Source organism: Petromyzon marinus, unplaced genomic scaffold, assembly GCF_048934315.1.
Source record: "Petromyzon marinus isolate PM22_M1 ecotype Great Lakes invasive population unplaced genomic scaffold, UKy_Petmar_22M1.pri1.0 PM_G_Scaffold_7, whole genome shotgun sequence".
Classification (NCBI taxonomy): Eukaryota; Metazoa; Chordata; class Hyperoartia; order Petromyzontiformes; family Petromyzontidae; genus Petromyzon; species Petromyzon marinus.
Genome location: NW_027423024.1, coordinates 3,288,474 through 3,312,824, shown reverse-complemented (window position 1 = coordinate 3,312,824; position 24,351 = coordinate 3,288,474). Strand labels below are relative to the sequence as shown.

At 48.8% G+C, this 24,351-nt stretch overlaps 1 protein-coding gene across 1 annotated transcript; it reads left to right on the top strand.

The window, feature by feature from the left end:
* Positions 1–841: 841 nt before the first annotated feature.
* Positions 842–24,224, top strand: LOC142920172 (uncharacterized). The gene is made up of 4 exons (XM_076062641.1): positions 842–969; positions 8,452–9,003; positions 23,622–23,681; positions 24,186–24,224. The coding sequence occupies exons 1-4, from the start codon at positions 919–921 to the stop codon at positions 24,222–24,224; spliced, it is 702 nt and encodes a 233-aa protein (XP_075918756.1). The 5' UTR covers positions 842–918.
* The last annotated feature ends 127 nt before the right edge of the window (positions 24,225–24,351 follow it).

Here is a 24,351-nt window from a genome sequence, read left to right as displayed (position 1 = left end):
GCGCCATTTTGAGAGTCGTGAGGTGCGGATTTGAATTTTTTTTTATTTCGTAGCAGAAATTAACGACGATGACGACCCCCCAGGGGTGCGAGATCGCCTCTCGTGAGGGAAAACGTGAGGTAAAAAGTGGCCTCAAATGTCCAGCCCGTGATTCGCAGATAGTTTAAATATGCACTGTTGAATCTATGTGCAGTGTTGGGTTTATGGGACAGTGTTGAATCTATGGGCAGTGCTGAGTCTATGGGGCAGTGCTGAGTCTATGGGACAGTGCTGAGTCTATGGGGCAGTGTTGAGTCTATGGGGCAGTGCTGAGTCTATGGGACAGTGCTGAGTCTATGGGACAGTGCTGAGTCTATGGGACACTGCTGAGTCTATGGGGCAGTGCTGAGGCTATGGTCATTGACAAAATAAAAACGATTTAATTTGTGAATAGTTTGCCTCGTGAGGGGCATAAGATGTGCCAGTATTCGTCGAGATGACTGTTTTCTTTTCACCCTGCGAGTCATTTATTGCTTAAAGGAGACATCGTGGAGGGAAACAATGGGAGTGATATAAAACTACATCTGCGTGCTTTGTGGTTGTTCCTACAAGTAACTAAACCTACCCACGTGACGCGGGAGTTTTTTTCCCGCCAAATTTGTTTTGGCTCCTCCCCACCCCCGCCTTGGAGCCAATCAGGTTTGGTTCCCTCCTACCCACGTGACACGATAAAAAATTTCCCGCTAAATTATTTTGGCGTCTCGCCCTCCTCGCTACGCCTTGGAGCCAATCAGGTTTGAGTCCTCCCTACCCACTTGACGCGATATTTTTTTTCCCGCCAAATGTTTTGTGACTCCTTTCCCTCGGCCAGGCGACGTTTTGAGAGTCGTGAGGTGCGGTTTTGAATTTTTATTTATTTTGGAGCAGAAATAGACGACGATGACGACCCCCCAGGGGTGCGAGATCGCCTCTCGTGAGGGAAAACGTGAGGTAAAAAGTGGCCTCAAATGTCCAGCCCGTGATTCGCAGATAGTTTAAATATGCACTGTTGAATTTATGGGCAGTGCTGAGTCTATGGGACAGTGCTGAGTCTATGGGGCAGTGCTGAGGCTATGGCCATTGACAAAATACAAACGATTTAATTTGTGAATAATAATGTAGCCTGGTTATTAAGTATGGTGAGTGTACTGACAGTCTATAATGTAGACTGTAGCAATGGTTATTAAGTATGGTGAGTGTACTGACAGTCTATAATGTAGACTGTAGCCTGGTTATTAAGTATGGTGAGTTTACTGGCAGTCTATAATGTAGACTGTAGTAATGGTTATTAAGTATGGTGAGTGTACTGACAGTCTATAATGTAGACTGTAGCCTGGTTATTAAGTATGGTGAGTGTACTGACAGTCTATAATGTAGACTGTAGTAATGGTTATTAAGTATGGTGAGTGTACTGGCAGTCTATAATGTAGACTGTAGTAATGGTTATTAAGTATGGTGAGTGTACTGACAGTCTATAATGTAGACTGTAGTAATGGTTATTAAGTATGGTGAGTGTACTGACAGTCTATAATGTAGACTGTAGTAATGGTTATTAAGTATGGTGAGTGTACTGGCAGTCTATAATGTAGACTGTAGTAATGGTTATTAAGTATGGTGAGTGTACTGACAGTTTATAATGTAGACTGTAGTAATGGTTATTAAGTATGGTGAGTGTACTGACAGTCTATAATGTAGACTGTAGTAACGGTTATTAAGTATGGTGAGTGTACTGACAGTCTATAATGTAGACTGTAGTAATGGTTATTAAGTATGGTGAGTGTACTGACAGTCTATAATGTAGACTGTAGTAATGGTTATTAAGTATGGTGAGTGTACTGGCAGTCTATAATGTAGACTGTAGTAATGGTTATTAAGTATGGTGAGTGTACTGACAGTTTATAATGTAGACTGTAGTATTGGTTATTAAGTATGGTGAGTGTACTGACAGTCTATAATGTAGACTGTAGTAACGGTTATTAAGTATGGTGAGTGTACTGACAGTCTATAATGTAGACTGTAGTAATGGTTATTAAGTATGGTGAGTGTACTGACAGTCTATAATGTAGACTGTAGTAACGGTTATTAAGTATGGTGAGTGTACTGACAGTCTATAATGTAGACTGTAGCATTGGTTATTAAGTATGGTGAGTGTCCTGACAGTCTATAATGTAGACTGTAGCCTGGTTATTCAGCTGGGTGAGTGTCCTGACAGTCTATAATGTAGACTGTAGCCTGGTTATTCAGCTGGGTGAGTGTACTGACAGTCTATAGTGTAGACTGTAGTAATGGTTATTAGGTATGGTGAGTGTACTGACAGTCTATAATGTAGACTGTAGCCTGGTTATTAAGTATGGTGAGTGTACTGACAGTCTATAATGTAGACTGTAGTAACGGTTATTAAGTATGGTGAGTGTACTGACAGTCTATAATGTAGACTGTAGCATTGGTTATTAAGTATGGTGAGTTTACTGACAGTCTATAATGTAGACTGTAGCCTGGTTATTCAGCTGGGTGAGTGTACTGACAGTCTATAATGTAGACTGTAGCCTGGTTATTAAGTATGGTGAGTGTACTGACAGTCTATAATGTCGACTGTAGTAATGGTTATTCAGCTGGGTGAGTGTACTGACAGTCTATAATGTAGACTTTAGCCTGGTTATTAAGTATGGTGAGTGTACTGACAGTCTATAATGTAGACTGTAGTAATGGTTATTAAGTATGGTGAGTGTACTGGCAGTCTATAATGTAGACTGTAGTAATGGTTATTAAGTATGGTGAGTGTACTGACAGTCTATAATGTAGACTGTAGTAATGGTTATTAAGTATGGTGAGTGTACTGACAGTCTATAATGTAGACTGTAGTAATGGTTATTAAGTATGGTGAGTGTACTGGCAGTCTATAATGTAGACTGTAGTAATGGTTATTAAGTATGGTGAGTGTACTGACAGTTTATAATGTAGACTGTAGTAATGGTTATTAAGTATGGTGAGTGTACTGACAGTCTATAATGTAGACTGTAGTAACGGTTATTAAGTATGGTGAGTGTACTGACAGTCTATAATGTAGACTGTAGTAATGGTTATTAAGTATGGTGAGTGTACTGACAGTCTATAATGTAGACTGTAGTAACGGTTATTAAGTATGGTGAGTGTACTGACAGTCTATAATGTAGACTGTAGCATTGGTTATTAAGTATGGTGAGTTTACTGACAGTCTATAATGTAGACTGTAGCCTGGTTATTCAGCTGGGTGAGTGTACTGACAGTCTATAATGTAGACTGTAGCCTGGTTATTAAGTATGGTGAGTGTACTGACAGTCTATAATGTAGACTGTAGTAATGGTTATTAAGTATGGTGAGTGTACTGGCAGTCTATAATGTAGACTGTAGTAACGGTTATTAAGTATGGTGAGTGTACTGACAGTCTATAATGTAGACTGTAGCATTGGTTATTAAGTATGGTGAGTTTACTGACAGTCTATAATGTAGACTGTAGTAACGGTTATTAAGTATGGTGAGTGTACTGACAGTCTATAATGTAGACTGTAGCATTGGTTATTAAGTATGGTGAGTTTACTGACAGTCTATAATGTAGACTGTAGCCTGGTTATTCAGCTGGGTGAGTGTACTGACAGTCTATAATGTAGACTGTAGCCTGGTTATTAAGTATGGTGAGTGTACTGACAGTCTATAATGTAGACTGTAGTAATGGTTATTAAGTATGGTGAGTGTACTGACAGTCTATAATGTAGACTGTAGTAACGGTTATTAAGTATGGTGAGTGTACTGACAGTCTTTAATGTAGACTGTAGCATTGGTTATTAAGTATGGTGAGTTTACTGACAGTCTATAATGTAGACTGTAGCCTGGTTATTCAGCTGGGTGAGTGTACTGACAGTCTATAATGTAGACTGTAGTAACGGTTATTAAGTATGGTGAGTGTACTGACAGTCTATAATGTAGACTGTAGTAATGGTTATTAAGTATGGTGAGTGTACTGACAGTCTATAATGTAGACTGTAGTAACGGTTATTAAGTATGGTGAGTTTACTGACAGTCTATAATGTAGACTGTAGCCTGGTTATTCAGCTGGGTGAGTGTACTGACAGTCTATAATGTAGACTGTAGCCTGGTTATTAAGTATGGTGAGTGTACTGACAGTCTATAATGTAGACTGTAGTAATGGTTATTAAGTATGGTGAGTGTACTGGCAGTCTATAATGTAGACTGTAGTAATGGTTATTAAGTATGGTGAGTGTACTGACAGTTTATAATGTAGACTGTAGTAATGGTTATTAAGTATGGTGAGTGTACTGACAGTCTATAATGTAGACTGTAGTAACGGTTATTAAGTATGGTGAGTGTACTGACAGTCTTTAATGTAGACTGTAGCATTGGTTATTAAGTATGGTGAGTTTACTGACAGTCTATAATGTAGACTGTAGCCTGGTTATTCAGCTGGGTGAGTGTACTGACAGTCTATAATGTAGACTGTAGCCTGGTTATTAAGTATGGTGAGTGTACTGACAGTCTATAATGTAGACTGTAGCCTGGTTCTTAACCTTGGTGAGAGTACTGACAGTCTATAATGTAGACTGTAGTAATGGTTATTCAGCTGGGTGAGTGTACTGACAGTCTATAATGTAGACTGTAGTAATGGTTATTAACCTGAGTGAGTGTACTGACAGTCTATAATGTAGACTGTAGTAATGGTTATTCAGCTGGGTGAGTGTACTGACAGTCTATAATGTAGACTGTAGCCTGGTTATTAAGTATGGTGAGTGTACTGACAGTCTATAATGTAGACTGTAGTAATGGTTATTCAGCTGGGTGAGTGTACTGACAGTCTATAATGTAGACTGTAGCCTGGTTATTAAGTATGGTGAGTGTACTGACAGTCTATAATGTAGATTGTAGTAATGGTTATTAAGTATGGTGAGTGTACTGACAGTCTATAATGTAGACTGTAGCCTGGTTATTAAGTATGGTGAGTGTACTGACAGTCTATAATGTAGACTGTAGTAATGGTTATTAAGTATGGTGAGTGTACTGACAGTCTATAATGTAGACTGTAGTAATGGTTATTCAGCTGGGTGAGTGTACTGACAGTCTATAATGTAGACTGTAGTAATGGTTATTAAGTATGGTGAGTGTACTGACAGTCATTAATGTTAGCGGTACGTAGCTAACCGTGCTAATTGTGTTCTGGTTGCATTTTGCACAATTATAATCGTACAATATGGCACCAATCTTTAGCACGAATGTTCAGTTTTATCCTGAACATTCATCTCTGACACTTTCAGTGAATACCTGAAATGATTTCCATTGAGAATGTCAATCTCTTGACGCGTAAGGGGGAAATATCCTGGTGGGTTATGACCACGCGATGCCTCGCATTCACCAAGACAATGCAGTGAATGTGCTGGGGGAAAGTAAGCACATTAAGAGCAAATATCCTAAAAAAAATGTTTTATAAAACTTGACCATAACGTACTCTTTGGCTTTTTCGGTGAAGTCACATAACGGCCAGCATGTTTTTTTTCCCTCCAAATGTTTTTGTAATCTGTGCACATGACCTGATGAAACGAATAACCTTTTTTTATTTAAATAACCCACGTGACAGATCCAACTCATCTCTCTTCTTAAACTATAAACTAGTTTTTCTATTTTATTGTACAAGGTAAGGCCCACTGAGCTATGTAGCTTTTTTTCACAAGCGACCTGCCCATCACAAATGAAAGCTCAACACAAAGTGACTTCATCGTGTGGAAATGTATTGCAGTTAAATATTTTAAATGCGTGATGTTAATTCTAAATCTGGAGGGGGGGAAACCGGAGGAACCGGAAACAAATCCACGTGACCACGAGGCGAGAGACACTCACACTCCAAATATACTACCAGCAGCTCCACTGTCAACAACAACCGCAGTTCGCCACCAAGTGGCGGTGACGTCACCACGACGCTTGTGCCAGGCCATGTGCACCTTGAGGCCACGTGAAATGTCGAACGTCCGCTGGCAGGAGGTCACGGGGCAGACCCAGGTGCCACGGGTCGACTGACTGAGACGACTGGCTGATGCACCACCTGTGCCCCCTACTGTGCCAACTTGCTGTCCTCAACGGATGGCACCTCAGCGAGCCAATCAAAGCGGGTGACTTCCTCCAATATTTGAGGCACCGCAGCCTCAGCAGGGTCATCCCCACTTTGTCCCACGTTTTCCTGGCTGAGGGATTTCCCCTTTCCCAGGACCTCAGGAATGCTCAGAAAATCTGCAAACCTGTTCCTGGGGGTCGGATATTGGATCACCGTTCTTTCCCCTAATGACGGTAATAGGTGTGGCGCTGCAGGTTACTTTTTTGATGGAGTTAAATAGAGATTTGTGATCGCGGGCCACTGAGGCAGACTCCATCTCCTCAGCAACCCGCGACCACCACCCATCCTTGCAGCGCCTCACTGCTCCCCGAACCTCCGAGCGAAGGCTGCGGTAAGCCTCCTCTTTCTCCGACGTGGGACGCTGTAGCCGATGAGAGTGGGCCTGTCGATTTTTCTCAGCCAGCTTGAACACCTCCTCTTGTCAGCCAGGGTCTTTGGGGAGGTCTGGACCGTGTACCCAAAGCAGCCATTGCAACTACATGAGCTACAGTCCTAAACCTCGCCCATTTCCCCTCGACATCAAGAGGAGTGGGAGACAATGCCAATTCCAGCCGCAAGCGATGATGAAATTCTCGTTTGTAACTTTCATCAGCTAGCTGAGACCATGCCACTAAGGGTTTGAATGGGGTCCTGGGTGTACACCCACCACCGGAGTGGAAGAATTGCAGGTGCATCTTACAGATGACAAGTCGATGGTCAGTGGGCAGATCAGCTCCACGGTCGGTCCTGGTGTCAAGGACATGGGATCGCATTCGCTGTTCCGTCACTATGTAGTCCAGCAGATGTTCTTGCTTGGACCCGGCATGCATCCATGATGTGGTGTGGATGCGCCGATGCCGGAACAGTGTGTTGGTAATTACAAGCCCATGGGCTGCACAAAAATTTAGCAGCCTCCTGCCGTTGTTATTGAGCTGATCTGCCCGATGCCTTCCAATTACTCCAGACCAGGTGCCAGCATCATGACCAACTCGGGCATTGAAGTCACCCAACAAGATGACTCTATCCCGAGGGGCCACTTTAGCCAGCACCTGTGACAGGAGGTCATAGAAGGCATTTGACTCATTGGCCTTGCTTGCATCCCTCCACGGATGTTCGTCTTTGGTGGGGGCATAAGTTACCATGACCACCACTCCTCGCCTGTGGTTGATGGGAAGGCGAGCCCAAAGTAGCCTGGAGCTTACAGCTTCCCACACCTCATCACCACGCTCCCACAGCCCTTCATTCTTTTATTCAGAAAAAGAGCCACACCCTGTTGTTTGGCAGTCTCCTGCCCCGTATAGAGGACTGTCCACCCCTCATGGTGGCAGGAGCCAGAGCCGGTCCACAGGACCTCCTTATTACCACAGAGATCCAGGCGGTACCGGTCCAGCTCTTGACAGAGGAGTGGCAGCCTCTCCTCCGCAGTGAGCATTCGAACATTCCACGTGGCCACACGTAGTGATTTTTTGTTGTTTTTGGAGGAGCCCCGAGGGGAAGGATTCAGTCTCCTGGCTCTGCCAAATGGGGTTTGGCCAGGAGACGTCATAGACGCCTGTCCCCCCGGGGCCTCCGGCACAAGCTTATTTATAAAATGTTGTGGTCGTGGTTTAGTGGTAATTAATTGGAGGTGGAGGGGTTACCAGCCCCTCACACCTGTCCAGAGCCCCCACTTAGCCACTGTGGTGGTTACAAACGCCATGAGGGGAAAGGCCAATCCGAATTGGCCCTCCCCCCCGGCACTGCCCACGGCAGCGTTGCCCGTCCGGCACCACAAGGAGGTAGGGGGTTGTTTTGCCGGACACCACCACCATTATCACCACTACTACCACCAACACTACCACCACCATTACACCACCACTACTACCACCACCACTAGCACCATCACCAGCACTACCACTTCCACCACTTCCACCATTACCACCACTACTACCATACACTACCATCACTACCACCACCACCATTACCACCACTACTACCAGCAACGCTACCACCACCATTACACCACCACTACTACCACCACCACTAGCACCATCACCACCACCACTTCTACCGCCACTTCCACCATTACCACCACCACTACTACCATACACTACCATCACTACCACCACCAATACCACCACCACCACTACTACCGTACACTACCATCACTACCATCACCACCACCATTACCAACATCACTACAATCACTGACCACCACCGCTACCACCAATACCACCACCACTACCAGGACGTTTGCGTGCTGAATGCTGGAATCTGATCCCGCGTCTCCTCCCTCTCCTCCGGCCCTCCCCCCTCACCAGCGGCCTCCCAGACGGCCTCCCCCGGCCCGGGCCCCGGCCCCGGCCACGGCCACGGCCGCCCCCTCCGCGAGGGCTTGCTCCTCCTGGCCCATCCGGGTGCCCAAGCGCTCCGCGGACGACGCCGGAGGAGGAGCCGAGTCTCACGCGGAGCCCTCCAAGGTCGCTCGCCCGCTCGGCGACGACGCTGGGGGGCCGGGGCCCGCGCCGGGGCCTCCCCGCCGTGACCGTCATCTTCGTCGCCCCGTGACGTTCCGGGCTCTCGAGGGGGGGCGCCGCTGCCGGGAGACTCCGGCGGCGGCGGCGCCCCCCCAGGAGAGTTCCCGCGGCGGCGGCGGCGGCAGCGGCGGCGCCCGGACGACGCCGACGCCGGGAATCGGCCCGAGGGTCGCCCCGGAGCGCGGAGACGGCGGCGGAGAGTCGGGGCCGGCGCTCGGCGCTGACGAGGCAGCGGGCGAGGAGGAGGCGGAGGAGGAGGAGGCGGAGAGACGCAGGGAGGCCGCGGTTGGACCGCGTGCGGCATGGAAGAGACACTTCGACTTTTGGTGGCAGGGCGTGGGCAGGAGGGGGAGCAGCAGGAGGAGCGGAGGAGGAGGCGGAGCGAGAGGAGGAGGAGGGGAAGAGGAGGCCGAGGCGGCGATGAAGGCGGAGGAGGAAGAGGAGGAGGAGGTTTTGACCGGGCGGTCGCCGCTAAGCAAGCGGCGGGAGGCTGCGGCGGCGGATTGTCCGGCGGGACCGAATCCCGATCCCTGCCCGGGCTCCTCTACCTGCCGCGCTCCTCCGCCTCCTCCGCGCTCGGCCCCGCGTGGGGCGACGTTCCACTTCTTCTCGCTGATGCCGTGGCCGCTGGCTGAGCCGCCACCACCGCCCACCGGGAGGCGCCGGGGTCGCGCCCTGGAGAAGCAGCGGCAGCGACGGAGACAAATTCAGCAACAATACCGGCAGCAGAGAGCGTCGTCATCGTCGCCCAGCTGTTGGTCGTTCTCGGACGCGTCGTCGTCGTCGTCTTCATCGCCGGAGGAGGTGGTGGAGGGTGACGAGGCGAAGGAGCGGAGAGGCGAGGAGGAGGTGGTGGAGGGTAACGAGGTGAAGGAGCGGAGGGACGAGGAGGAGGAGGTGGTGGAGGGTGACGAGGTGAAGGAGCGGAGGGATGAGGAGGAGGTGGTGGAGGGGGGCGAGGTGAAGGAGCGGAGGAACGGGGAGGAGGATGTGGTGGAGTCTACGGGGGGCGTCCGCAGGCTGCTGCTGAAGTTTTGCACCAGCCGCCTGCAGCCGAGCGTCGACAGAGCACGAGACGATGGGGAGGTGGCGGACAACGAGGAGGAGGAGAACGAGGAGGAGGAGGAGAGGAAGACGAGGAGGAGGAGGAAGAAGAGGACGAGGAGGAGGAGGGGACTACGGAGATCACGCAGTGCAGCCGATGATGGCGACTGCAAGTCGGGCGACGAGGTGGAGGAGGAGGAGGAGGAGGAGAGGGTGGCGAGTCTCAAGAGGGTGGAGGAGTGCCGGATTCTCAAGCAGATAGACGACATCATGGCTGAGATGCCCCAGCTGGAGGGGAGATGCAGGGTGAGGAGGAGCAGATGAGGTGTAGGGTGGTGAGGAGGGGCTGGGTGGTGAGGTGTAGGGTGGTGAGGAGGGGCTGGGTGGTGAGGTGTAGGGTGGTGAGGAGGGGCTGGGTGGTGAGGTGTAGGGTGGTGAGGAGGGTGAGGAGACTCCAGGGCAGCGGGTGAGGGCGTTGGGAGTGGCTCACTCGCTCACTCGCTCGGACACTCAGTCACTCACTCAGACACTCACTCAGACATTCAGTCACTCAGACACTCAGTCACTCAGACACGTACTCATCCACTCAGTCACTCACTCAGTCACTCACTCAGACACTTAGACACTCACTCAGTCACTCAGTCACTCACTCAGACACTCAGTCACTCAGACACTCAGTCACTCAGACACGTACTCAGACACTCAGTCACTCACTCAGACAGTCAGTCACTCACTTAGACACTCAGTCACTCAGACACACACTGACACACACACTGACACAACAACAACAACCGCCATTCGCCACTAAGTGGCGGTGACGTCACCATGACGCTTGTGCCAGGCTATGTGCACCCTGAGGCCACGTGAAGTGTCGAACGCCCGCTGGCAGGAGGTCACGGGGCAGACCCAGGTGCCACGGGTCGACTGACTGAGATGACTGGCTGATGCACCACCTGTGCCCCCTACTGTGCCAACCTGCTGTGCTTTAGCCACCCGGCGCTCCGCTCGCTGTTGTGAGCGTCGTTCCTCCGCCCTCCGTTGTTGTTGGAGGGCGACTGCCTCCAACTGCCCAGTAGCATCCTTCACGAGCCTCCTCCACAGAGGCCGATCTTGACACCGCTGGTACCAGTCATCGGCAAGTCCACTCAGCTCCACGTCCTCCTGTACCACATCACTCCATCTCTTCTCTAGCCCGTGCCGCGCCCGCTTAGCCCCCTCAATCCGGCCAAACAAAAGCTGTTTCGGCATGCGGTGGCTGGGCATGCGGGCTACATGACCCAGCCATCGCAGCCTTGCCTGCCGGAGGAGCTCACCGATGGGACCCTGCCCAGATCTTTCAAGGATTTGTGAGCTCCTCACACAATCCAGTCTGGTTAAACCCAGGATGGATCGTAGGCAGGCCAGCCTAAATGTTTCTAACCGGCGAAGATGTTCCATTAGGGGGGTCCACGTTTCGCAAGCGTAGAGAAGGGAGGGAATGACCGTGGCCGAGAAGACCTGAAGCTTAGTGCGGAGCGACAGACCAGGTAGCTTCCACACAGCGTTACGCAACCGATGAAAAGATATTGCCGCTCGACTGATTCGGAGTGAGACCTCTGCTGTTAAACTGGAGCCAGTCATAAGCACACTGCCCAGGTATGGGAAACTCTCCACTCTCTCCACAACTGCCCCATCACCGATTGGGAGTTGTGGGGGTGGAGTGTCCGATGGTACAAAATACCCAGGCAGGTGCTTAGTTTTGGTGGGGCTGATGGTAAGGCCCCACCTCTTAGTGGCAGCGTCTCCAACTCCTCCTCTGACTGAGCAGCTATTACCAAATCATCAGCATACATAACGTGGTTGAGCAATAGGGAGCCATCCCTTGACCGCACCCGGGCATCGATTAGCCTCCCATTATATCTGTACCATATGGAGATTCCCCCGGTACAGCTATTGAAGGCTTCACGAACTACGTGGTCAAAATAGATGTTAAATAATGTGGGAGCCAGAGGACATCCCTGTCGCACCCCAAGGTGTACAGGGAATGGCTCTGACTCCCGGCCACGTAGTTTTACCCGGGCCCGCTCACCATCATGAAGGTCCTTAATGATCGTGAGCAGAGGGTCAGGTACTCCAAAAGCACGAAGAACGACCCAGAGCCCAGGCCTACTGATGGTATCATAGGCCTTGACCAGGTCAATAAAGCAGAGATGTAGGTCTTGTTGGAATTCTACACCTCTGCTGTAGCAGACGGACAGAAAATATGGCATCTGTGCAGGACCGCCCTTTCCTGAAACCGCATTGGGGCTCCGCAAGCCTCTCCTCAGCGTGCCTGGCAAGGCGATGCTGAATAATCCTTGCCAGGACCTTTCCCGGCACACTGAGGAGTGAGATGCCCCTGTAGTTGTTACAGTCTGTGCGGTCCCCCTTCTTAAAAAGGGGGACCACCAGGGCATCCTTCCAATCCTGCGGAACCCGTCCAGTGGTCCAGACTGTTGTTATGATGTCATATAGGGCAGTCTGTGCACAAACGCCACCCTCCCTCAGCATTTCGCTTGGGAGATCATCTCTGCCCGCTGCCTTTCCTGGTCTCAGACTCCGGATCGCCTTCAATACTTCCTCAGCAGATGGCACCTCAGCCAGCCACTCACAGGGGGTGACTTCATCCAATATTTGAGGCACCGCAGCCTCAGCAGGGTCATCCTCACTTTGTGCCACGATGTTTTCCTGGCTGAGGGATTTTCCCTCCCCCAGGACCTCACAGAAATGCTCAGCAAATCTGCGAACCTGTTCCTGGGGGTCGGAAATTGGATCACCGTTTTTTCCCCTAATGATGGTAATAGGTGTGGCGCTGCAGGTTACTTTTTTGATGGAGTTAAATAGAGATTTGTGATCACGGGCCACTGAGGCAGACTCCATCTCCTCAGCAACCCGCGACCACCACCCATCCTTGCAGCGCCTCACGGCTCTCCGAACCTCCGAGCGAAGGCTGCGGTAAGCCTCCTCATTCTCTGACGTGGGATTCTGTAGCCGATGACAGTGGGCCTGTCGCTTTTTCTCAACCATCCTGAACAACTCCTCTGTCAGCCAGGGTGTCTGGGGAGGTCTGGACCGCGTACCCAAAGCAGCCATTGCAGCTGCATGAGTCACAGTCCTAAACCTCGCCCATTTACCCTCGACATCAGGAGGAGTCGGGGACGATGCCAATCCCAGCCGCAAGCGATGATGAAATTCTCGCTTGCAACTTTCATCAGATAACTGAGACCAGGCCACTTTAGGTTGGAATGGGGTCCTGGGTGTACACCCACCACCAGAGTGGAAGAATGGCAGGCGCATCTTACAGTTGACTAGTCGATGGTCAGAGGGCAGATCAGCTCCACGGTAGGTCCTGGTGTCAAGGACATGGGCTCGCATTCGCTGGTCCGTCACTATGTAGTCCAGCAGATGTTCTTGCTTGGACCCGGCATGCATCCATGATGTTGTGTGGATGCGCCGATGCCGGAACAGCGTGTTGGTAATTACAAGCCCATGGGCTGCACAAAAATCTAGCAGCCTCCTACCGTTGTTATTGAGCTGATCTGGCCCATGCCCTCCAATCACTCCAGACCAGGTGCCAGTATCATGGCCAACTCGGGCATTGAAGTCACCCAACATGATGACTCTATCCCGAGGGGCCACTTTAGCCAGCACCTGTGACAGGAGGTCATAGAAGGCATCTGACTCATCGGCTTTGCCTGCATCCCTCCACAGATGTTCATCTTCGGTGGGGGCATAAGTAACCACGACCACCATTCCTCGCCTCCGGTTGATGGGAAGGCGAGCCCAAAGTAGCCTGGGGCTTACAGCTTCCCACACCTCACCGCCACGCTCCCACGCCCCCTTCATTCTTTTGTTCAAAAGAAGACCCACACCCTGTTGTTTGGCAGTCTGCTGCCCCGAGTAGAGGACTGTCCACCCCTCATGGTGGCAGGAGCCAGAGTCGGTCCACCGGACCTCCTGAATGCCGCATAGATCCAGGCGGTACCGTTCCAGCTCCCGACAGAGGAGTGGCAGCCTCTCCTCTGCAGTGAGCGTTTGAACATTCCACGTGGCCACCCGTAGTGGCTTTTCGTTGTTTCTGGAGTAGCCCCGAGGGTAGGTATTCAATCTCCTGGCTCCGCCAATTGGGGTTTGGCCAGGAGACGTCATAGACGCCTGGCCCCCCGGGGCCTCCGGCACAAGCTTAGTTGTTACATATTTCAGTTTAATTCGTGGTTTCGTGGTAATTTATTGAAGGTGAAGGGGTTACCAGCCCCTCGCACCCGTCCAGAGCCCCCGTTTAGCCCCTGTGGTGGACACATATGCCATGAGGGGAGGAGCCAATCAAAATTCGATCTCCCCCCACAGCGCTGTCCACGACAGAGTTGCCCGTCCGGCACCGCGAGGAGGTAGGGGGTTGTTTTGCCGGACTGACACACACACTGACACACACACACTCACACACACACACACTGACACACACACTGACACACACACCATGATACACACACTGACTGGAGGAGGTGGAGCGTGGTTAACACATCTATGCCTGAAAGATTTTAGAAAGAAGCGGAGAATACGGAACAACCCACCTGTTGTCCATTTCGATTTCCGCGTTGCCTCTAATCTTCAGTCTTGCTGTGTATCCACCGTCTGCTGGAGCTCGCCTTCTATAGCGAGGCTATCCATCATCTCCAGTTTGTGTGTCTTTAATAAATTGTCTCGGATATTTCTTGCTGCTCTCTATGTCCTTCATACATGCTGTTGCATTGACATTAAGGTTTCCGCATGGCCCATGAATCATTTGCGGTCACTACTGCAAACAGATTTTGGGTCTTCCTCTGGATTTGGAAACTCGGCAGATATAACATCGATTTGGATTGGATGATTTTTTTCTTTCAGCCAGATTAAAATATGAGCGTGGGGAAGTAATCTACATCATTAGACCTCTTTTGGCAGTACCAAAATATAATAATAGGGGTTTTTCCCCTTTTTTCTGGCAACAAAACTGAAACATTTTTACAAGGATTCATGTTACAGCATTAACCACAATACCTGCAGTCAAAATGCAAACAAAACACACGCACTATGATAATATATGATGCATTGTCCTTGAAACCGATTGGTCCACACCAAGGGATGGCTTTCTTTAGAGCCTCGACTCAATTGGTCCTCGAGCAGAGGACGCCAAAAGGTTTCAGTTTTGTTGCCAGACAAAAAGGGGAAACCCCTATGATGTGGAAGTCCTCGTTTCTGCCACTCAGTTGAGTACATCCAGCATCTTGATTCTCCAAAAAACACGACTCTCAGTGAATGCTCTCGATGAATTTAACTTGCTTTTGTCTGAACACCCTGGCTGTGAAGTCGTATCGACGGCTGGGTGTCTGGCCGAATGAAAGTTTTTGTTTTATCTCAGGCCAAGTTGGATTACATGTAAAGGTAATAAATAAGTCGGGGACATCCATACGCTCGCATGTATGACATGGCACCTTGAGCATATTCGTGCATGCGTCTAGGGCTTCCTGTGAACGTAGCAGACGCCTAGATGTTACAAGGGGGGGGGGGGGGGATGATGTAGCGCCATTGTTGGGCTGTATGCGTATTACCACGGGAGCTGACCTGTAATAGCGGACATGCGTCAGCAGGGGGTGGTGTACAGACCAGGTGGGACGAACAGGGCCCCCAGACCCCAAGAGGGGGGGGGGGGGCTGGGGGATGTTCCAGGGCCCCCTAGAGAGTCCCAGAAGGCTTGGCCAGGGGCGGAGAGACCCTGGAACGGGGATAAAAGCCGGACCCCTGAACGGGTTTGGCGGTCCTCGTCCACCTGAAGCTCTGAAGAAGACTCTGAGCGCTACTCTGAAGACCCTGAAGCGAAGAGCCCAGTGACCCTGGCTAGGGTCGGGTTCAGACATAACCAGTGTAGGGTTAGCGCTAGAACCAGAGTAAGGGCACCGTAGTGTGGAGGGACTGCCTCCTGAGGTTATCGGCTGTGAGGGGTCGTCACCCCTCTGTGTTGTGGTTCCCTTGTTGAATAAACGTGTTGCCTCCAGCGAACCGTCTCGCCTCGTCTTGGACCCACTGCACGTGTAACCTGTGGTAATGAAACCTCTTGTCGCAAAAAATTAGCGGCGTGCGAAAGTGAAAGGTGTTAACGAAGTAATAATGTTCATTTAAAGCTTTCGTGACTGCGAGGAATTCATGTTCTTGGTTCTTTCGGTAAAGTCACCACGTAGAAGGGAAACAATAAAATAATAAAAATATAAAACAATAAAATTATCACGACGTTTCGACTGCAACACGAGCAATCGTCGTCAGGTGTGAAAACCACAGCAAGAAATTTTGAAAAAAGTGGCGGGTTTTTTTTAACGTTAGCACCACGGAGAGTGATTTGACAGTTTGTTTAGAAGGACGAGTCCATCTATGTTCGGAAAAGAGGAGGGGGTAGACGAAAATAATTAATGCGGTCTGAAAGCCACCGTAAGCGTGAACAATCAATTAAGACACGAAATGGTTTATAAAATCTTTCCAATGATTGCTAAGCCAGAATCCATCTTCCCGGTTGAAATTGTCTCTGTGTTTGTATATGTGGATAGCCTCATGAACGAATCTCTCATGGTAGCCAGATGGCTTACAAATAACCTCTGTCTGGGAGAAGTCAATGTCATGTGAGCCTACTGAATTATAACAGTGATCTGCCACGGCCGAGGTGTTGGTCCTACCGTGTTTCAGGTCTGCTTTGTGTTCACGAATGCGGTCCGAGACATGGCGTTTGGTTTCTCCAATGTAACTACTACCACAGAGGCAACTTAGTTTGTAGACACCAGGGTATTGTATGTCCGGAATCACATCTTTTACAGACGGAACCAGATAACGGATTTTATGTAATGTGTTGAATCGGACCTGGATCTTGTGTTTATTCAAGATTTTGGAGATCTTTTTTTGTGATCCCCGCAATGTAGGGCAAAGTGATGGTTTTGAAAGGCTCAAGAGGGTCCTTCTTCATGGTTGGAGTGATAGCTTTGCGGATTGTAGTCAGAGTAACCAATAGCCTTAAGAGCTTGGTGTACGTGCTTGAGTTCACTGGCTATGTGTTCCTGGTCGGATATGCATTGGGCTCTATGGTGCAGAGTCTTGATGAGGGAATTCTTCTGGGATGGATGGTGGTGGCAATCCGGTTTCAGGTAAGCATCCATATGGGTAGCTTTCCCGTAGACGGAGTGGCTCATTGAACCATTACATTTTTTTTACCAATTCCACTTTACAGTAAAATTGTAGACACGGCACAATATATACTTCTGAATCTTTATTTTTACCAACATTAAAAAAAATATTCTCCCATAAGGCAAAATTCTGAAATATTGGATTTTTTACAAAGCCTTGTGAATTCACCTTGTATCTGAACAAGTTCAATTTGTGTAAATATTTTTTTTCAAACGTATAAATAAAAAAAGACATTGCTTACAAATATAAGCTCTATGTTTTCAAGTAAATACATTTTGGGTAGTGAATAAATTATAGTCTAAATAAGCTACACATGACGAATTGTAGGCAATTATAGTTATAATCAAAGACATTTTTAAACAATCACGTGGTCCCTGTAGTCGCCGTAAGAGACAAAATCTGCTTGAAAACAGTTTATCAACATATATGAATACATTGATTCGAATAAGCAGAGTTAATTTCCTATTTATGCATGCCGGTTATGTGTCAGTTTTCGATATCAACATCACCTTATAAAAGAATAACATTTAAAATACGCACAGACAAGTATTCATTCGTAATTATTGACAGGCATATTAACAAAATGTAATTACTGCAGTGAAATATACTGCATCAGGTTACATCGTATTAACAAGAAGCTATTTTTAAAATACGCACCGCCTGCTTAACAGTGTATGTACAACGTACTATTGTAGTGTCATTCAAAACGAGTAGACCATTGCATGCTGGCATCTGGGTCAAAATGTAGCAAATTCTAAACATTACCTACAAATAATAGATCACGGAGTTTCGATCGCAACACAAACAATCGTCATCAGGTGGGACAACCACAGCAGCAAGAAGATAAAACTGCTGGAGTAGGCGCCTACTACTTCAGCGTCTTCTTCTTGCTGTGGTTGTCCCACCTGATGACGATTGCTTGTGTTGTGATCTAAACGCCGTGATCTGTTATGTTTCTACCCACGTGGTGACTTTACCGAAATAACTAGAGAGTGTGGATTCCTGCAGTCACAAAAGCTTCGAATCAAGATTACCTACAAACGACACAACTGAGATGACGCATCAATCATACCCCCCTACTGACAGGCTCTAGTCCACATGCAGGCCGGTGCAGGGCCACCACCCTGTGCCACACAGGGGCAGCTGCTACTTGGGGATGCTCTTCGAGCGTTTCAGACGAGATACAAAACTCCCGAGTTGCTGAGGCGATTAAGCAAGCACCATGTAAAAGTAATTATCATTAGAACATCATGAATGCTTGGGAGCTTATTGGCTCTCGCTCCTGGTGAGAGATTGACCCAACCCACAGGTCCACAAAGACTGGCCGCTCTTACTCTGCAGGTTGAACCTAGGAGCTGAGTGTTCAAATTCACATTCTTGTCATTAAAGGCCTGTGACAAAGGTGCATCTATTGGAGTGACATCGTCTCTGGCTTACACATCTACCGGGTCTCCACTTGACTTTGGATTGTCTCGGAGGAAGTCCACCCACACCTCCACTTCCACAAACTGCTGGGAGTTGCCTCACTCTGCCTCACAGTCAGAATTCTCCTCCTGCTTCACGTTGCCTCCATCGATGTGAAGGTCCCATTTTGGAGTTGAATCTTCATCTTCACATTTCACCTTCACTTCTTCCCTCTTCACCATCACTTCTTCATATTTCACCTTCACTTCTTCGCTCTTCACCATCACTTCTTCCCTCTTCACCATCACCTCTTCATATTTCACCTCGATACCTTTAAAAGTGTCCAAGCTGTTATTTTCTTCCGGTTCGTGTTTCATGAGGGATGGGCTTATTGTGGCACTTTGACTTTCACAAGCTGATTTCAGACTCCACTCCTTGTGGATCTTCTGATGCTTTTGTGTTTTCTGGTGTACTTGAAGATGTTGTTGCTGTGCAAACGCTATCCCGCACAGAGTGCACCTGAAGGGTTTCTCTCCCGTGTGTGTTCTCTGGTGTACTTGAAGATGTGATGAATCTGCAAACGCCTTCCCACACACACTGCACTTGAAGGATTTCTCTCCTGTGTGAGTTCTCTGGTGTTCTACAAGAAGAGATGAACGTGCAAACACCTTTCCACACACACTGCACTTGAAGGGTTTCTCTCCCGTGTGTGTTCTCTGGTGTGCTACAAGAGTAGATGACTGTGCAAACCCCTTCCCACACACACTGCACTTGAAGGGTTTCTCTCCTGTGTGAGTTCTCTTGTGTTCTACAAGAAGAGATGAACGTGCAAACGCCTTCACGCACACAGTGCACTTGAAGGGTTTCTCTCCCGTGTGTGTTCTCTGGTGTTCTACAAGAGCAGATGGCCATGCAAATGCCTTCCCACACACACTGCACTTGAAGGGTTTCTCTCCTGTGTGAGTTCTCTTGTGCCGTGTGAAATCTCCAGTACGATCCGTGCTGTATGCACGCTGGTCGCATTGTTGACTTGTCATACCGAGCTGCGCTGAGTGCATTTGCTCCATCAGACCAATTCTGCGGAGGAAGCGTCAGAGGAAGCGTCAGCTGCAGACAGAAAAAAATAATATCCACACCATCTACACGTCAGTATCGAGGCACAGAGGAATGCATATATAGTCACATGTGACTTACACGTCTATACTTATTCATATATTCAGGATGTAAAAACGTTTCCCAAATTCATCACAGGGCTGTTATGGCACACAATGAGAGGGCAAATGGTCGTAAACATGCCTGGAAGCCCTCGTATCTTCAAAATGAATGTTCACCCAAAACTCCAAGCACACAATTTCGGCGGTCTGGCTACAAAAGGAATATTCATGAGAGCTAAATTCAGCTGACATAGCAAAGGGTGTTGAAAACAATACTAAATTAATGAATCCAGGCTCAGATGTCCTTGAATGCTGGGATGAACAGTTCCGATTTCAGCTGCATGTGCGTGCTGTGTTAACTTCCTGTTTCCATTATTATAAAGAGTTCCAGAGGAAAACAAAAGTAAACTATTGTTATGCTATAACCTCCGTGTTCAACAGAGTTAATAGACGTTACTGCAAACACAAACTGTACACTGTCACTGGGTAAACAGGCGGTGGCGTGTCTAGAATCACGCCTGGCCACCTTCATCTGCTCGACATGATTGCTTTCTCACTCCACCAAGTAATTAATTGAGGATCAACGAACATAGCTGAGGCTAACTGGAGTTTGCGTGTCTCTCTCCGTGGTGAGATGTTAACTACCTCACCTGGTATACAGGAAGTCGTGGGTTCGATCCCGACCCTGACGCCTGCTGTATATTTGGAGTTTGCGGGTCCCTCCGTTTAGCGTCTTTGACCGATAGACATTGACACACGTATTCTTGTTTCTTTTGGTAAAGTTACGAAGATAGAAAATAACAATAACAGATAATACAATTACATTAAATAAAGATTACTTGTGTTGCGATCAAAACGACGTGAGTTTTTTTGCTTTATTTACAATGTTTTAATTATTTTTATTGTTATTTTTATTTATTTTTCTATCTACGTGACTTTACCGAAAGAACCAAGAATATTAATTCCTGCAGTCACCAAAGTTTTAAGTCAAAACATTCACACACGTTGACAAAGCCTCACCTTGTGTTGTTGTGGGCAGGTCGCTTCTGATAACAAGAGCGGTATAGCAGCTCAAGCGGGCTTGGCCTGCTAACAAAAGAAAATAAAAACTGCGTGAATATTTACAATAAAACAAAGTTACAAAGTGGCGAGCCGGGTGAAGACAAATTAAACTTAAGCGAGATAATTAAAGTGAATGCAATCAGGCGAGGGCAGGAGGCAAGGCCCCCTCGTTGTAAAGTTCCAACCTGGACATCGATTCCCATGCTCGCTGCTACTCAACTGACATCCCTGAGAGAGAGAGAGGCTCTACCTTGGTAAACAACAACAACCACCACCACCATGAGAATTTCTCACCTCGGATTTCAGTGCAAGCGCGGATCGGCAGCCTCCTGTTACCTCGCGAAGTCACGCGAGTAAGCAGGTAACGTGACGTCACTTCCGGGGTAAGAGACACGCCCCTCCCATAAAGAGCAGCTCTGTAACTGAATAAATTATGTTAATGTTAACTGGCCATATGTCGAGGGATGGGGCGTGGCTGCTGAACCCGACGGCTTCTATGAATGCATTACAAGAACTAACAACATGCAGCATGTAACCATGATAATAATTTTCAGCCGTTTGTAAATTCCCTGATGGATGAAAGCCTCCCCATGGCGTGTTCGATTAGCGCGGTTGGCTACGTACGGTGCGAAAGAAGTTCATCACACGTACGTACAGTTCTGGGGGTGTGTTTGACCATACTTCACCACAATGGTCAGTAAGGGCTGGTAAAGGCGGAGGAACAGTTAGCCGTGGCAGCGAATCCGAGTCGGGTCTCCGGGTAAAAAATTCAGTGCGTCAACCAGTGCCCCACCGCTCCACCACGGCGTGTGTATGAGTGAAAAAGCAATTGCTTGTTACGTGCAGAATTCAAAACAATAATGACATCCACAGTCCTATTCCACTGTTACAGTTTGTTAGGAAAGAAAAACTGAAATCGTGCTGAGGCATTAAGCTGCCAACAACTACGCCCGCCATTCGCCACTGCGCGGCGGTGATGTCACCACGACGCTTGTGCCAAGCTACGTGCACTTTAAGGCCACGTTAAGCAACCGGGCATTGTGGCGCATCCCTGTGGTTTTGAAGCACGGTTGGTGGATCGCAGATTTGTTAAATGCCCAAATCTGCCCGACTGCAAGGTGGCCAAGAGAAAGCAGTGCAGCAAATTGGCTTCTTGAATCAATCTGCATGCCACTTAAGAGTGAAATCCCCTCGTCCGCTCGAGTTTTTTTTTCTCTGGGTCACTCCGTCTCCCTCCCGCACGCAGAGCAGTGCCTTTAACAACACGGAATTATATTCTTGGTTCTTTCGGTAAAGTCACGAGGACAGCCCTGTCCTGTCACGAGGACAACGCTCTCCTCATGACAGCACGGTCCCTTCACCTGATGAAGGCCACTTGTGTTGTGGCCGAAACGTCGTGATTTTTTGTTGTTGTTTTATTTTTTTACCTACGTGACTTTACCGAATAGAACCAAAGAGTTTGGCAGGGCTTTCCTGAAAAAGTATTCGCGCCCAAGTTACACGCTCCTGGGTAAACAAGCGTCAAGTTAAAGTAACTATGTAGGTATTGAGATCCGTAAGACACTCAAGCTGCCTTGCGCCCCGCAATGCGCTGTGAGCTCTTTGTCACGACGAGTGCAGCAGACACATCGCAGGGAAGCCTTCATTCAGCTGCGGATTCAATGTGGCGGACAGATGGCAGTGCCACGTGACACGTTTTGCGATGACGGTTTTTTCGCAACGTCACTTTTACTCGTTGATTCGCTTTTATCTTGCGCCTTTTTAAAACTTGTTTCGGTCTCGGTGCGAATAGAGATTGCGCAATAGTTATTCAACCACAGTTCGCTCAGCCTGTGCCCGCCGTAATGCTGCAAACACGTGCTGACAGTTACACGGAAAGTAACAGAAGGGGCAAATTAACTATGGAAGTTGATTACATAATAGAATCGCCACGTCATATACCCATGAAAACGTGTTACACAGCATTAATTTCACGGATAATAGAACCATTGGGTTTGTTATTTCATAAACGTTTCGCCAGGAAATGCGATGTTTTAGAACAAAATATACACGCAAAGATAATCACCGAATGACTACCGTCATGAAAACGGAACTTATATTGTCGCGATACATCGCAGCATCGCCAGGTCACGGCGACTCTAGGTTTGACCAAATGAGCAGCTCGTCATTTGCGTGACTTTCACGTTAATTGCCCTGTGGCCCGGAGCTCCAGTGTTTAGTTTGGCAATGGCCACCCTGCTCACTGCTCTGATTGCGTGTCTATTGGAGAATGTGTCCGTGCCTACGTACACACGGCTGTGGCTTATGGCCAACATCGGTGAGGAACGCCTGAAGTGGTCCTAGGCCTCCCCTGGGGTCTACTCGGCCTTGAGCGCGGTGCCTTGGTCATCCTTTGTGTCGGCATCGGCACTGGGAAGACAAATGCGGCCGTGGTCTTGGCTAAACTCTTCCCTCGTGCACAGTGCTGGCCTCCGTAGGTGCTGGCTCACAGCACTTGGCCCCGACAGGCTGCTAAAGACCTTATAGGGGGGGGGGGTCTTTGTGCGTCATTCTACAATTATCAGTCTGAAGATAATCTGATGTTGCAACTTATGACTTTACTTATATATTTATGTGCGTGCAATTTTTGTTCCATTTCTCATGTGGGAGTAAATTTCTCTCCGATTTTTTTAAATTTGTTTCCAAGCTGTAGTTTTTTTTATTTTAGCTTTTGTTAATTTTATTGACGCAGACTGTGTCCTGCTCTCGTGAGTTCTCATTTGGTTCAACGAAGTAAACTCTGCGTGCATGTGTGTGTACGTACGTGTGTGCACGCACAAGCGTGTGTGTGTGCGCACTGCGCGTGTATGTGCGCACTGCGCGTGCCATGCATGTGTGCGTGTGCATGCACGCACAAGCGTGTGTGTATGTGCGCACTGCGCGTGCCATGCATGTGTGCGCACGTGTGCGGCGCTGGCCACAACACCACCCCCGTGCGCCGTGCCCACCTTCATTGCCGTTCTCCAGCAAGCGCTTGCCTTAACACTCCGTGTAGAATACATGGGGAATATTTGTCTTTGCGTGTTCCTCCAGGGTCTGTTCAGCAATACTGATGTTCTGCTCAAGCCCAGCGGCCTCCTGGTTCTGCAAGGGGTACGTTCGCTACCGAGCGTGACCGAGCGCTAACGCATTTGCTGTTTTTGTTGCAGAGGTCCATCGTTTAAACCACCCCCGCCCCTCCCCTCCCCCACGCAGCCACCCTGGTTAATACTGCGGGTGTATAGACCATAGATGTGCACCGCCTGCTTCACAGTGGAAGGCAAAGATCCCGTGACGTCGTTCTAAACAAGAGTAGGGCCGCGTGCTCGCCGCACGCTGCAAATCAGAGAATTGCCGGCAAATTACTCAAATCGGAATGACGCGTTGTGGGCACCGCTCCAGTGGCAGACTTCTGCCGCAGGTCACCCGTGCAGACTCATCCAGATCGCTTGGTGTTCTCAGCAGGTTCATCAAAGAGACGCTCGCCAACAGCGGTTTTCACTCCTCACGCAGCAGCCTTAGTTCTCACCGGGTTAAACAAGAGCAGAGGCGCTCATGGCTGTTTGAACTCCTCCTCACGCAGCCTTAACGCAAGTGAACGGGATTGTCTTCCCGCAGAGCAACGCGGATCTTGACGCCGTCTTGCGTGAGAGGTGAACCGAGTCCCGCTCCGCCGCACTTTATTTCTGCCGATTCTGCTCGCGGTTCAGCAAAGCTTTCGTTCACCCAGCAGAGCCATCAACATCCTGACCAACGCCACGGCTGGTGGGTTCAGAGCTTCTGG